This window comes from Triturus cristatus, chromosome 4_1 (genome assembly GCF_964204655.1).
Source record: "Triturus cristatus chromosome 4_1, aTriCri1.1, whole genome shotgun sequence".
NCBI lineage: Eukaryota > Metazoa > Chordata > Amphibia > Caudata > Salamandridae > Triturus > Triturus cristatus.
The window spans coordinates 264,681,064-264,695,055 of NC_140585.1; the positions used below are offsets into that span (position 1 = coordinate 264,681,064).

Sequence of the window (13,992 nt, forward strand, 5' to 3'; positions counted from 1 at the left end):
TAGGACGGTGTTTTGGAGGTATTGTGGGTGGAGTTGAGGTTAATTCTAGGCAGTAACCGTGTTTGACAATATCTTTGACCCACCTGTCCGTGGTGATGGAGTTCCACGTGGACAGGAACCTTTGTAGCCTTCCCCCGACAGGTGTTATGTGGTCGGGAGGAAGGGAGAGGGCGTCACGGTTTGTTCTTGGGGGAGGACCTGGTGTTGCCGTATCCGCGTCCTCTGCCCTTTGTGCTTGAGCCACGATAACCACCCCGGGTGTTCTTATCGTAGGAGCTTTGTGTGTTACCCTTGTTGTAGGTTTGCTGTGACCCCTGTCCTCTACCTGTTCCTCTATTTCCGGGGCGACGAAAGGAGCCGCTCCGAAAGGACTGCGTTTGGAGAGCCCCCATGGACTTTGCAGTGTCTGTGTCCTTTTTTATTTTCTCTAGGGTGGTGTCAACCTCTGGCCCGAATAAGTAGTCGGGGTTGACAGGCTGGTTGAGGATGTTATTTTGTACCTCAGGTTTGAATCCGGAGATTCGCAACCAGGCGTGTCGTCGCAACATGACGCTAGTGTTTATGGCTCTGGCAGCTGTATCCGCGGCATCCAGTGCACACTTAATGGATGCGTTTGTGAGGAGTTGTCCCTCCCTGATGAGGATCTCTGCTCCTTCTTTGAATTGGTCAGGGAGATGTTGGAGTAATTGTTCTAATGTGTCGTAGTGTGCTCGATCGTAGCGAGCAAGGAGCGCCTGAGTATTGGCAATGCGCCATATGTTAGCTGCCTGGGCCGCAACCCGTTTGCCGGAGGTCTCTAGCACCTTGGACTCTTTGTCCGGGGGAGGAGCGTCACCTGTTGTTTGCGAGTGTGCCCGTTTGCCAGCATTCGCAACTACTATGGAATCCAGAGGTAACTGGCCTCTAATGTAGGTAGGATCCCCAGGCGCCGACCTGTATTTCTTGTCGATCCTGGGGTTTATTACTCTTGCCCTGGTGGGTTCCTTGAAGATGTCCTTTGCTGGTTTGAGGACACCCTTCAACATGGGTAGAGTTTTTATATTTCTTTCTGAGGATGCGAAAGTATCCATGAGAAAGTCGTCCTCGACGGTGTCAGAGTGGAGTTGCACACCATGATTGGCCGCAGCACGTTCAATGAGGGCGTTGAATGCGGCAGTGTCCTCTGTGGGAGACGTTTTTGCTCCATAGAGTTGCGGGTCCTGTGTATCCATAGGTGCACCCGAGTCTACAGGGTCATCCCAAGCCTGGTCAGGGTCTTGTTGGCCTTGAGGGTCCATCTCTCCGGGGTAGGGGACGTGGTCACCCATGTAGTCCTCCAAAACGTCTGTTTCGGAGTGTGTGGGAGAGAAGGACTGTGGATCTTGGTAAGAGGAATGGAGTGGTTCGTAAAGAACTGGTTCCGAAGCCACTGGCTGCTTTTTCTTAAGCGGGATCCGGTAGGAGTCCAAAGCTGGCTTGGAAGTTATTCTCCTCTTGTGGAGTATCATCCTGCCGGTGTCGGCGTCGATGATGTGTGATGGAGACGTCTCTGCAGGAGAGCGTTCGGCAGGCGTGATCGTGGTGTGGGTGACCCGTGTTCTGATGTGGAACAGTTTTGGGGCCGTGGATGGCGGCAGGCCAAAAGTGATGTTGGCTGGTGCCGAAGAGGCTGGTGGAGCTTTTATCGGCTCGGAGCCTGGCGTGTCCTGGAGGACTGCTTTGTGTTTGATGCGTTGCGCAACAACGGGCCGCACCTGGAGCGCCATCGATTCCTTTGCGCCGACCGGTTCTGTAGAGGCGGGCGCGGACTTCTTCGGCGCCAGTGGGTCATCGAGTCGAGGAGCGGTAGTGGCCGTTGACATCGTTGATGAGGGTGCCTTTGGTGGTGCTGTCGAAGCGGTGTGAGACGCAGCAGGCAGTTTGACCTTTGGGGTCGGAGCCGATTGTTTCGGTGCCGGGAACCGAGTAGGTTTGGTGGCACCGAAGGTCTTTTTCCGTGTGTCGGCGCCGACGTCGGCTGCTGCAAGCTCGGCACCGAAGTCTTGTTTGGTGCGGTCGGTGCCGACGGGTTTTGCTGGCGTCAAAGGTGTGGTGGGCCTCGATCCGACCAGCGTTACTTTTGGTTTCGGTTTCTGGGGAACCAATACAGCTTTCGGTTTCGGAGAAGGGAAACCAGCCGTTTTGTGTAGTAATGGCTGCCGCTGAATGTCCGAGGCCGGGCCAGAGGGCGGGGCCGAAGAACTGCGGGATAGGTCTTGGGTAAGGCCCGAAGGCGATCCCTCGACCGGAGCCATAGACTGGTGCACTGGGATATCCTCAGTCTGTACGGGTAGGCCTTGCTCGTCACCGGAGCTACTCTCTTCGGCCCCTAAGGCCTCATTGTAGTCTCCTACCTCGGTGTCGGCTTCATCTCTGTGAAAGAGTCGCTCTTCGACGCCTTCCGATCCGGAGTCGTGTTCGGAAGCGGGGCTGGAGGGTAGGTTCTCCACGTCTTCGACATCTTCGTCCTCGGCGCTGAAGATGTTGGCCGGGGCCGGCGCCGCTTGCTGCGCTTCGAGTCTCGCTGCTCGTCGATTCCGGAGGGTCTTCTTGGATCGGAATCGTGCACAGGCCATACATGTAGACTCGTTGTGATCCGGTGAAAGGCATTTGTTGCACACCGGGTGGACGTCGACATGGGGATATTTCGCATTGCATACAGGACACCGCTTGAATGGTGTCCTCGATTCCATCGTCGATGACGGGTCGATGGTCGGGAAAGATGCGAAAAAGTTGGTTCTGGAAGTTAGTAAACTAACAAAGATACTATTGATACCGATCGGGAACAGTACCGACGCGAACTAAAGGCCTTTTGGCCTGGAAAAAGTTTTTCCTAACTTGAGCCAAGATAAGCACATCCGAACCCAATGGCGGAAAAAAACAATCTGAGGATGGAGAGGATGCCCATGCGCACTGTAGTCCAGGGGAGGAGTCACCTATCCCAGGATACTTCGAAGACTCTTCCAGGACAACAACGTGCAAACATCCGGACCCAACACTAGGCGGCGATCTATGCACAGATATGAATTCAGCAGCCCACATGCCTCGAACCTACAGCTCAACATGCCAAGAACAGATGCTTACTGGGTAAGTAACATTATCTGTTCGAGGCATGTGAGCTGTAGATCACATGCTGTGCATAGACTATAAAGCAGTATCCTCCCAAAGTGGTGGCAATCCTGTAGCTGTTGGAGTTGTCTGAAGCAGTGTTTTAAGTACTGCTTGACCCACATTGGCTTGTTGTCTCGCTAACACATCTACACAATAGTGTTTGGTGAATGTGTGCGGTGTAGACCATGTTGCAGCTTTGCAAATGTCAACTATGGGACGGTTTCCCTAGAAAGCCATAGTGCCCCCTAACTTGAAAGTGCAATGTGCTATAGGGGGTACAGTTAGAGTCCTCTTTGCTTTTGCATAGCAAGTTTGAATGCACTCAACAATCCACCTTGCAATACCAGATTTGGAAATAGGATTGCCCTTGGGTGGTGGTGCAAAAGCAACAAGGAGTTGTTTTGTTTTACAAAATTATTTATCTTTCAATGCAGTACAAGAGTGCTCTTCTGACATCTAAGGTGTGTAGAGCTCATTATGCAACAGAATCAGGTTGAGGGAAGAATACAGGTAATTGTACCGACTGATTTATGTGAAATGCAGATACTACCTTAGGTAAAATTTGGGGTTGCTACGAAGAACCACTTTGTCTCTGTGTAGTTGGAAAAAAGGTTTCTGTACAGTTAGTGCCTGTAGTTCACTCACTCTTCTTAATGAAGTGATTGCAATGAGGAAAGAGGTTTTCCAAGAGAGGAACTGTGGTTCGCATTTGTGCATGGGCTCAAAAGGTGGGCCCATTAATCTTGTAAGGACTATGTTAAGATTCCACACTGGGGCAGGTGGGAGTCTTGGTGGTATGACTCTTTTTAGTCCTTCAATGAAAGCTTTAATTACGGGTACTCTAAACAACGACGAATGCTGCCTATTTTGTAGATATGCAGCTACTGCCGCGAGGTGTAGTCTGATGGAGGTGTAAGCCAATGCGGACTGTTGCAAGTGTAACAGATAGCAGATTATGTTTTGTATGGAAGCATCAAGAGGGTTAATATGATTGTTATTACAATAAATAACACATATCTTCCACTTAGCTGCATAACAGGCTCTTGTGGTAGGCCTTCTAGCCTCCCTAATGATAGTCATACATTCTGGTGGAAGGTTGGAATAACCAAACTATGACTTCAGGAGCCAGATCGCGAAGTTCAGTTGTTTGGGATCTGGGTGTCTGATTTCTCCATGGCTCTGTGTGAGGAGACTGAAAGTTAAAGGCAACTTTTGATGCGGGACCAGAGACCGCTTTAACAGGGTTGTGAACCAATGTTGACATGCCCACATGGGAGCTACCTGGATTAGTGTGAGAGATGTTTGCCTGAGCTTTCGAGCCACTCATGGAATGAGTGGGAGAGGCAGAAAAGCGTAGGCAAATATACCTGACCAGTTCATCCATAGTGCATTGCCTTTGGATTGCGGGTGTGGGTACCTGAAGGCGAAGCTATAGCATTTTGCATTTTGGTGTGTGGCAAACGGATCTATCGGAGGGACTCCCCAAGCTTGGAAGTATGGGAGGAGAACTTGAGGGTGAAGTTCCCATTTGTGTATTTGCCACCTCTGCCTGCTGAGGAGGTCTGCAATAGTTCACTCCTGGGAGGTGTTCCACTAGGAGATAAGGTTTGAGGTGAATGGCCAACCTCCAGATGTCTTGGGCTAAGTGGGACAGTTAGAGAGAGTGTGTCCCCCCCCTGTTAGACATAGCTTAACCAAGTCAGGTTTGCCCTCCAGGTGAGTCTGAAATGCCTTGAGATCTAAAAAGATTGCAAGAAACTCTAAATGATTGATATGGAGCAACTTTTGCTGTTGGCTCCACAGGCCTTGCACTGTGTGTGGTTGAAGATGCGCTCCCCAATCAGTGTAGGACGCGTCCACTGTTAGTACTATCTGTGGAACCTGGTCTGTGAAGGGACGTCCTTTTGATACATTTTGTGTTCCACCACTGCAGAGAGCGATGAATACGGCCGCATACCAACACTAGATCAGTTAATAGACCCTGTGACTGGTTCCACTGACTGGCTAAGCGTTCTTGAAGTGGATGCATGTGCAGCCTGGCATGGGGGACGATCATGATGCAAGATGCTATCATTCCCAGCAGTTGCATATAAACCTGAGCTGGAAGCAAATGATTGGGTTGAAACTGGAGAACTAAAGCCTGAATGTTGCGAATTCTGACTGCATTGGGAAACGCCAAAGCCTTTTAAGTATCTAGAGTGGCTCCTAGGTAGTTCTGAGTATTGGCTGGTGGAGATGTGATTTTAGCACATTGACTGTGAACCCTAGTTGATGTAGTAACTGAATTGTGCTGAAAGTGTGCTGAAGACATTTCTGGTACGTGCTGGCTTTGATGAGCCAGTCATCCAAGTATGGAAAGACATGGATGGTTTGCCTTCTCAGGTGAGCAGCTACTACCGCCAGACACTTTGTGAAGACTCTGGGGGCAGTGGTGACTCCGAACGGAAGTGTTGACCCGCTAACACAAACCTGAGGACTTTGCGATGAGCAGGGTGGATTGGAATATGGAAATAGGCTTCTTTTAAGTCTAGTGTGGACCGAAAGTTACCTTTTTGCAGGAGAGGTAGTACTTGTTGAAGTGTTATCATGTGGAAATGATCTGACTGTATGTAAAGATTGAGTTTTCTGGAATCTAATATTGGTCTGAGAAAACCATCTTTTTGGGGTATTAGGAAGTAAAAGGAGTACACGCCTGACCTGTGATGTTGTGGTGGTACGGGCTCTATAGCCCCTTTTAGAAGGAGACTGTACCTATTGTTTGAGAAGGTGTAGGTGATATGGTGAAAGTTTGTGTGACTTTGGGGGAATGTTTGGAGGAGTGTTGGTGAACAGTAACCAGAACGGATAATTTGTAGTACCCACTTGTCTGTTGTTATTGACTGCCAGATTGGTAGAAAATCTGAAAGTCTTCCCCCGACAGGTGTTGAGTAGTCAGAGGTAAGTGTAGGCAAGTCACTGTTTTGTATTGGAGGAGGAGGTGTGTGTGTGTGTTTGAAACTCTACCCCTGCCTTTGCCATTGTTGCCTCTGTAACCCCCTCTGAAGTAACCCCTAGAGGCAGAGGGTTGGTTATTGCCCTTGCAGGTGGAAGTGGTCTCCGACAAGGTATTTTTAGAGCCTTCACGGTAGAAAGAGCGCCGAAAGGAACCACTGGCTTGTGTTGACTGAAAGGCTATCATGGATTTGGCCACTTCAGTGTGTTTCTTCATCTTTTCCAGTGAAGAATCGGCCACTGGGCCAAAGAGGTGTTCCTTATCAAAGGGAATGTTTAATATGGAGGTTTGAACCTCCGGTTTGAACCCAGACATGCGGAGCCAGGTGTGTCTCCTTAAAAGGACGCTGGTGTTTACAGCTCTAGCAGCAGTGTCTGCAGCATCTAGGGAGCACCTGATTGCATTATTTGAAATAAGTTGTCCCTCACGCACTAGGTCTTGCGCTTTAGATTTATGTTTTTGGGGCAGAAATTAGATAAATTGCTCCATCTTGTCCCAGTGCGCAGGGTCGGATCCTGCTAGCAACGCCAGAGTGTTAGAGATGCGCCAGATGTTTGCTGCCTGAGAGGCCACCCTTTTTCCCGAAGTATCAATAAGCTTGGATTCTATAGCCGGGGTGGAGCATCTCCTGTAGTTTGGAAATTGGCTCTTTTTTGTGCTTTGGACACAACCAGGGAGTCCAATGGGAATTGTCCCCTTACATACACTGGGTCAGATGGTGCTGGCTTGTATTTCTTATCTACTCTAGGGCTAAGAATACAAGCCCTGACAGGGTCATTAAAGATGTCATCTACATGTGTGTGTGTGATGATGTTTGTGTGCTGCTAAGGGTTTCAAAGAGGAAGTCCTCTTCTAGGGATTCTTTGTGTAGCTGCCCCCCATGGTAGTTGGCAGCGCTATCCAGTAATTCAATGTAGCCTACACTGTCGTCTGGTGGAGAGGGCTTGGTAGGGTACAAGTTGGGATCAATGCATGTGGGCGAATAAGTGTTGTAGTAGCCCCGTGGGTCTTTAGGTACTGGCTGATAATCTTCATCCCCATCCCCACTGCCATCCCCATCATCCTGGTTGTCAGGTGTATGTAGTGGTGACTGCTCAAGTGAAATTGGTTTAAAATGAGGGGAAGGAGGTGATGGAATAGGAGGAGGAAGGGAAGGATTAGTTCAACACCTCTCTTCTTCAAAGGAATGTGATATTCCTCTTCTGTATCAGTCTTTCTTTTTAAAGTCACTTTGGTAGTGACGTGTCCAGTCTTTGGATGAATGTACAACACCTTCTGTTTCGGGTCCGGTTTGCCGATCAGAGCGTCAAAAATGATTTTGGCACATCTGACTGTTTCGGCGCCGAATGTTTCGTTGCCGGTGTCTTAAGCGTTGGTGTATTCGGATCCAAAGTGTGTTTTGGTTCCAGATGGTGTGGTTTCGGCTCGGTGCCCGATTTGGAGTGAGGCTTTTCGGAGTGAGACTTTGAGCCGGAAGGCTTTTTTGTAGGCTGTGGTGCCGAGCCAGAAGGCAGGCGTCAGAAGCTTGGTCTTGGTGCCGACCGCCGCGGGTTGGACCGGAGTCTTCTTTTTGTGCTGAGGTGGTTTTGGGATGAGGGAGGGTCTGTACTCATGTTGTCCATGCACGATGTCTACATCTTGGTCAGAGTCGTGCTACGAAATGGAGATCGGTTCCTGCTCTTCCTCGTTACCCATGGCATCCCGGGCCTCCTTGTCTGATTGTTGCCCAAAGATGTCCGGAATAGAGCCTGTGTGCTTGCTCCGCATGTTGCGACTTCGAGCCCGACGGTCGCGAAGTGTCTTCTTGGAGCAAAAAGCCTGGCACGCGTCGCAGTCCTGTTCTCGTGTTCAAGACAAACATAGGTTGCACACTTCGTGTGAGTGGTGTGCGGGTACTTCGCATGACACCGAGGGCAGAATTAGTAGGGAGTTCATTCCATCGACTGCGGGTCGGACAGAAGCAGGTAGGCCCGACGGCCTTCCATGAGCTTTCCAATCGAAAGATAGTTTTAATGAGTAAATATGATAAGCGAAGAATGGGAGAACCAATCGGAAACAATATCGTCAAGGGTGAGTGTCTTGCGTACACAGGGAACCTGAAGGAACGGTGTCGAACCAGAGCACAGTAATTCACATCCGAACCCAATGGTGGGAAAAAACAATCTAACAATGAAGTCCATGCCCATGCAGACTATCACCGAAAGGAGGAGTCACATACCTTGTGACTGGAAAAGACTTCTTTGAAGAAAAACAAAGTGCAAACATTCGGACCCAACACTAGATGGCAGGAGTATGCACAGCATGTGATCTACAGCTCACATGCCTCGAACATCCAGTTTTGGCAGTTTGCACCTCTAGTAACTCCATGGCTATTGGTGTCCTTTAATATTTTCTCCATCAATATGTCCATTTTGGGCCAAGCAGATGTTTACTATCAAAGGAGATGATGATATGTTGCTGAACATGAGGATGAAATCCAGACACCCGGAACCAGGAGGGCAGAGGATGATGCTAGTATTCTTCTCTCTAGAGGCTGTGACTGCGTCATCTAATGCACGGTCAATGTTTGCATTAGAAATAATGTTTGCTCCTTGCACCAGCTCTCTGCCACGTTTGTGATAAGCCTCGGGGAGATGTTTTACCAATTGTTCCATTTCCTCCCAATGGTATTGGTCATGCCTTGAGAGGATGACCACAGAGTTGGCTATGTGCAACTGTATTACATTTCCCACTGCAACTCATTTGCCTGCTGCATTAACCTTGAGGATCTCCTTGTCTGGAAGTGGTGCATCTTCAGTTTTTAGTCAAAGACTCTCTTTCTAGCAGTGTGCACCACTAGAGTGTCAGTATGTACACAGCCCTGGATCTAAATGGAGTCATCAGGTGCTGGTTTGTAATTTTTCTCTACTCTAGACTATAAGTAAACACCCTGGCTTGAGCAACCTCCTTGAAATTTCCAGCCACATATAGGGTCATGCTCTTAAGCATGGGCACCAAGTGGACTGACATCTCAGTTTTAGACTGCATCTGTACTAGAAAATCCTCCTCTTCCTCAGTGACACAGATCATCACCATGTGGCGCTCTACTGCTCTTTTCATGATTGTGTGATATGCTGTTATGTCATCTGGAGGCGAGGCTTTCACCAGGTAAGGCTTAAAGGTACTGTCATTCTGAGGGCCCACATTATAATCCTGCCAATGATTTTCCCGAGCTGAAACTGCCTGTTGGTGCTGAGCGGGCTTGGAAGCAGTGGGAAAAAAAGATTATCGATGCCTCTTAGGCACAGTCTGTGGCTCAATAGGTGGCCCTCTTGAGTCTGCTGCCTGTTGTGGCTTTGGGGGCTCTTGAAGTTGTGCTAAGGAGAGACTATCTTTGAATAGTATGTGAGGAGTTGGTGCCATTAGTTTACTGTGTGTCCTGGGTGCAGGTTTGGCTAGGAACCATGTTCCTCTTCAAAGTCTCCCGAAGTGGAGCATGTTTTAGGACTTCCACCGGAGTTGTCTTTGGAGTTGGCTCCCTCGATGTCCTCAGGTCCAAAGACAAGCTCCAGCGCTGTAGGGCCCTCAAGCTGCATTTTATAATGCTCCCACCATCTTTCTCATCTGTATTTAATAGTCTTTACGTTTTTGAATGAGCGACAGGTCGAACAGCTTGATTGCTCATGGTACCTGGGAAAGCAAAGACTGCAAACCTGGTGACAGTCCAGTCAAAGGAACTTACTGTTGCACTTAAAACAAAACCTACCTTTAACAAGTATTCGGATATGCTCTGGTGCCGAGAAAAGCCCTTTGGCCCGTCGAATCAGAATTATCATAGGTTGTAGTGTGTCTTCCGATGTAGGCGGTGATATCAGTCACTGGAATCGAACGACTGTTGAGTGTAGCTCAATGGTTTCGGAGCACCCAAAGCACATCAGAAGCCGATGGTGGAAAAAAGAATCTGAGGTGGAGTCCTGGTGCACTGTGGGTTTCTAGGAGGCTTCGTGAAATAAAATCTCATTCTTTGAACAAAAGGAATGTGTAATGTTCGTGTCCAACAGTAGATGGCAGAAGTATACAGTGCATCAATCAATCAACCACTCAATCAGGGTTGGTAAAGTACAACTACTCACCCGTGATGGTCTCAAGGCCCTGGGGGGGAATAGGGCCACTCGAAGAGCCAGGTCTTGAGGTCCTTCCTGAACTGGGGCAATGTGGGAGATTGCCAGAGGAGGAGGGTGTTCTAGGCTTTGGCGGAGAGGTAAAAGAAGAATTTTCCTCCCGATCTGGTGTTGTTGACATGTGGGACGGTGGCCAGAGAGAGCTGGGCTGATCGGAGGTGTCTTTTGGGTGCATGGAAGGAGAGGTGGCTGTTCCGGTGTGCGGTTCCGTTGTTGTGAAGGGCCTTGTATGCGTGGGTGAGGAGTTTGAAGTAAAATCTACAGCTGCACATGCAACAACTCAATTATTTTCTATCATGGCAAGTTAGCTCAACCATTTATTTCAGACCAGCTTTGAATGCTAACTAATAATTATACACTTATAATGATTTGTCCTTCATATGCACATTTATGAAGTGCACCAAATCCAGAGCTAGCATGTTTACGATCCCTCCAGGGGTTTGCTTGGGTTTCAGAGTAAGGGATGCCAGGTCCAGGGCCACGTGATGGCAGATAGACCCAGTAATGGGAAGGGCAGCCCCAGGCACCAAAAATCAACACTGAGGGAAGGAAAACTGCATCTAGGCCTGCCAGCGAGGAACCTCCAGGGCACGGTAGGGGTGTTTGCAGCCAGAGAAGAGGAGGGTCTCTCTTGGACAGTGAAGAGGGCCCACTCTATGGCAAGTTATGCTTCCGGAAAAGAGGCAGCAATGGCGCCTGCAGAGCCAGTATGAGAAGGGCTCTGTGGTACAGCTAGATGCTTTAGAACAGAGCAAAGTTATAGTAGTTGACTAGGATTTTAAATTAAATTAATAATTGTAAAATGAACAGATCTGAAATATTTAGGTATTTTTCCAAAGACACACCAAGGAAGACTATGATAAAAGGATCGAACAAGTTATTTTTGTTTTACTCTCTTAACTAAAATGATAAATCTCTTTAGATAATCTTCAGTTCTGAGTCAATTGCTACTTAAAGGGATACCCTCTGTGGAACTGCTCCATGGGGGAGAGGAGAAAGAAGAAAATAAGAAATGAAGGACCAGCAAAAGAGATCAGTGACTCTGGGACAGTCTGCTAATTTGTGTGTGGTCTTTAACCTGCCATCTTCTACTGAAAGCAGAGCACAACTCACTAAAAGTGAAGGGAAATTAGGGTTATACACACAACTGGATATAGTAACTATATATAAGTGCAGACAGGAAATTACTAACAATAGGATTACCAATTTGCACTGCTATATTAAGCTATTCCAGCACTTGCCTCTAATATGCTGCATTGTGAGATCTGACTCAACCATATTTCATCCTGATAGGTCTTTCAAGCATGGCATAGATGTGTCTGGTATCCTCCTCTAAAGTAACAAAGAAGAGGACACAAAATGAAGGCAATCTACAGTCCCAATCACATTTCTAATCCTTTCACAAAGCCCACACTTACCCCTTCTTCACATACTGGTATGCAACGTCCCTCAGGCCAGGACGAAAAACAGAAATGCGATGCCACGTGGTCTTCTGACTAACATCACCTAAATCACACAGAGCAAAAGTGTTAGAGAAGCAATAATATATAGGCCATCACATCACAACTCTGACTCCCTAATATACTCGGATATACTAAGATCGAAAGTTTAAAAAAAAGCAGGCATACAAATGGAAAAGCGGGACATTCAAAGAACAGAATTTCTCTCCTTTAAATGGCATTAGAAGGTCTTTGCCAATTCCTTTTGCCGATGCTGTTCTGTACTGACAAAAAGAACAAGCATTGGCATAGCCAATAGGTCTCGCCTTTGGGACCTTATAAGTTTTTAGTTATGCTTTACATTATCGTGGGTGGAAGCTTTAACATATGTATTAGGCATATTATAGAACTGCATTGAGAAGTACTTATTTAAATTGATTTTTGGACAGCTAAACTGAAGGGTACATATGAACAATACTAATACTAGGGTACCAAATTACACTGGCAGAGAATTTAACAGAAGGATTGGGATGGTATAAACACATGGCAACAGCAGCTGGTATAACATGGTTAAGAAGTAAATTCTTCTGCATACATATATTAGAAATATGTGAATACATTCGTATATGAGCAGAACGTTTTTTCAAATTAAATTGCATACTAAAAACATATTTCTTCACTAATAAAGCAAATTTATGCACTCTAAGCAACAACTAAACTCAAGTCTTGGTAACTCGCTCACATCAGGGTTATTTTTGGTTCCACCTCACAGGCTTAGATTCTTCGCGAACCCAATTTATGTTCCCTGAAGTCTGTGTGCATTTTGTGTGCGTATATATAAGGGTCGCGGTGCCTGGACCGAGTGAAAAGCTAACCTTTGGCCTGTTTCTGCTACTGTTTAAATATCACCACAATCAACAACTTTTTTAAAGAAGCCTAGGTCAGAATTTCGGTCTGTTTTTTAAATCCACGAACAGGAAACATGTGTACTGAAGAAATCTGTGTGCACGCAGCAGCCACAGGTACAAATAAAAGCAGGCCTGACTCTGACTTTCATCCTTCCCACTGTCCAAAAAGCATTAGCGCATTACCATTACGTTATGTTATAATAACAGTACGTAATGTTATAGAACAAAAAACTAACAGCTTGTAAAAAGAGGTATGTAAATAGAACATTTTATTATTAAGAGTGATGCCCAAACAGAGGCTGCGGGCCACGCCGCTGCTTGGCGCCAACTTTACCTTAGCAAAGGCGTACACAAGAACACTTAGCAACTTTTACTTCATCTTGCAAATATAAATAAACCTCACTTGCAGAAAACAGGGTTCAATTCCAAACCATTACAATAAAATAACTATGAGCGATTTTCATGCGTATCCGGAGGGTTGTTTATGCTTTCAACGTTGTACATTTAGCATGCCCTGAAAAGTGCACACAGAAAGAAATGGAAAGGGAAAAACATACGAACTAGCAAACACAAATGAGCAACATAAATAGTTTTGTATACAAACAGAGAGAGCAAGACACGGACAGTGAGAGAGGGACAGGTATAGATAGATACGCAAGCATACACAGGGATAGACAGAGCTAAAGCAAAACAAGGGCAGTGAGAAAGGCTATACAAATAACTGAACAGAGACAGTAAAAGACGGACATATACACAGAAACAAAGAAACAGAGGCACGTTGCATTATCGTCACGGGATTACCACTGTCTTTATAACGTAGCAAAAAAGACACGTGGGGGCACCCGCAGCGCAAGACAACAGTTACATACACCAGGGTTCAATAGTATATATAACAATGCGTTCAAAAATATATACAAAAAAATTCACTGTCAGGCAATGCAGTGCGACATGTTTTAATGCAAGGATGTTTAAGCTCACAACAACACAATCTTAAGTCACTCGAAACAGAGTACGTCAAAGTTCCCAAAAAATAACTTTACTGCTCTGTTACATATATTGTATGTAAAATGTATTTCTATAGCGCTATTATCACTCCAAGGAGTATCATGGCGCTCACCCAACCCAGATGGACGGGGTTGGTGGGAGAAGACACACTTCACGCTAAACACTACATACTTAAACCATTGCTATGCATGCAACATCAGTCATCGAGAATAGCCACGTTTTTAATGCCTTCCTGTATTGGGTTTCGTGAGACATAGAGCGTAAAAGAGGGGAAGTTTGTTCCACGCCTTGGTACCCAACACAAAAAGGGATTTTCCACCTTTAGTGGTTAGCTTGAATCTGGGGGTTACAAGCAAATT

The 13,992-nt window shown here is 46.8% G+C and overlaps 1 protein-coding gene across 3 annotated transcripts in view; it reads right to left on the bottom strand.

Annotated features, from left to right (window-relative positions):
- Positions 1-13,992, bottom strand: part of SSBP1 (single stranded DNA binding protein 1) — a 141,853-nt gene that overhangs the window by 39,864 nt on the left and 87,997 nt on the right. For all 3 annotated transcript variants that reach the window (XM_085652013.1, XM_085652014.1, XM_085652015.1), the window contains exon 5: positions 11,700-11,787. In XM_085652013.1, the coding sequence (XP_085508139.1) occupies positions 11,700-11,787 (88 nt within the window). The remainder of the gene's footprint in view (positions 1-11,699; positions 11,788-13,992) is intronic.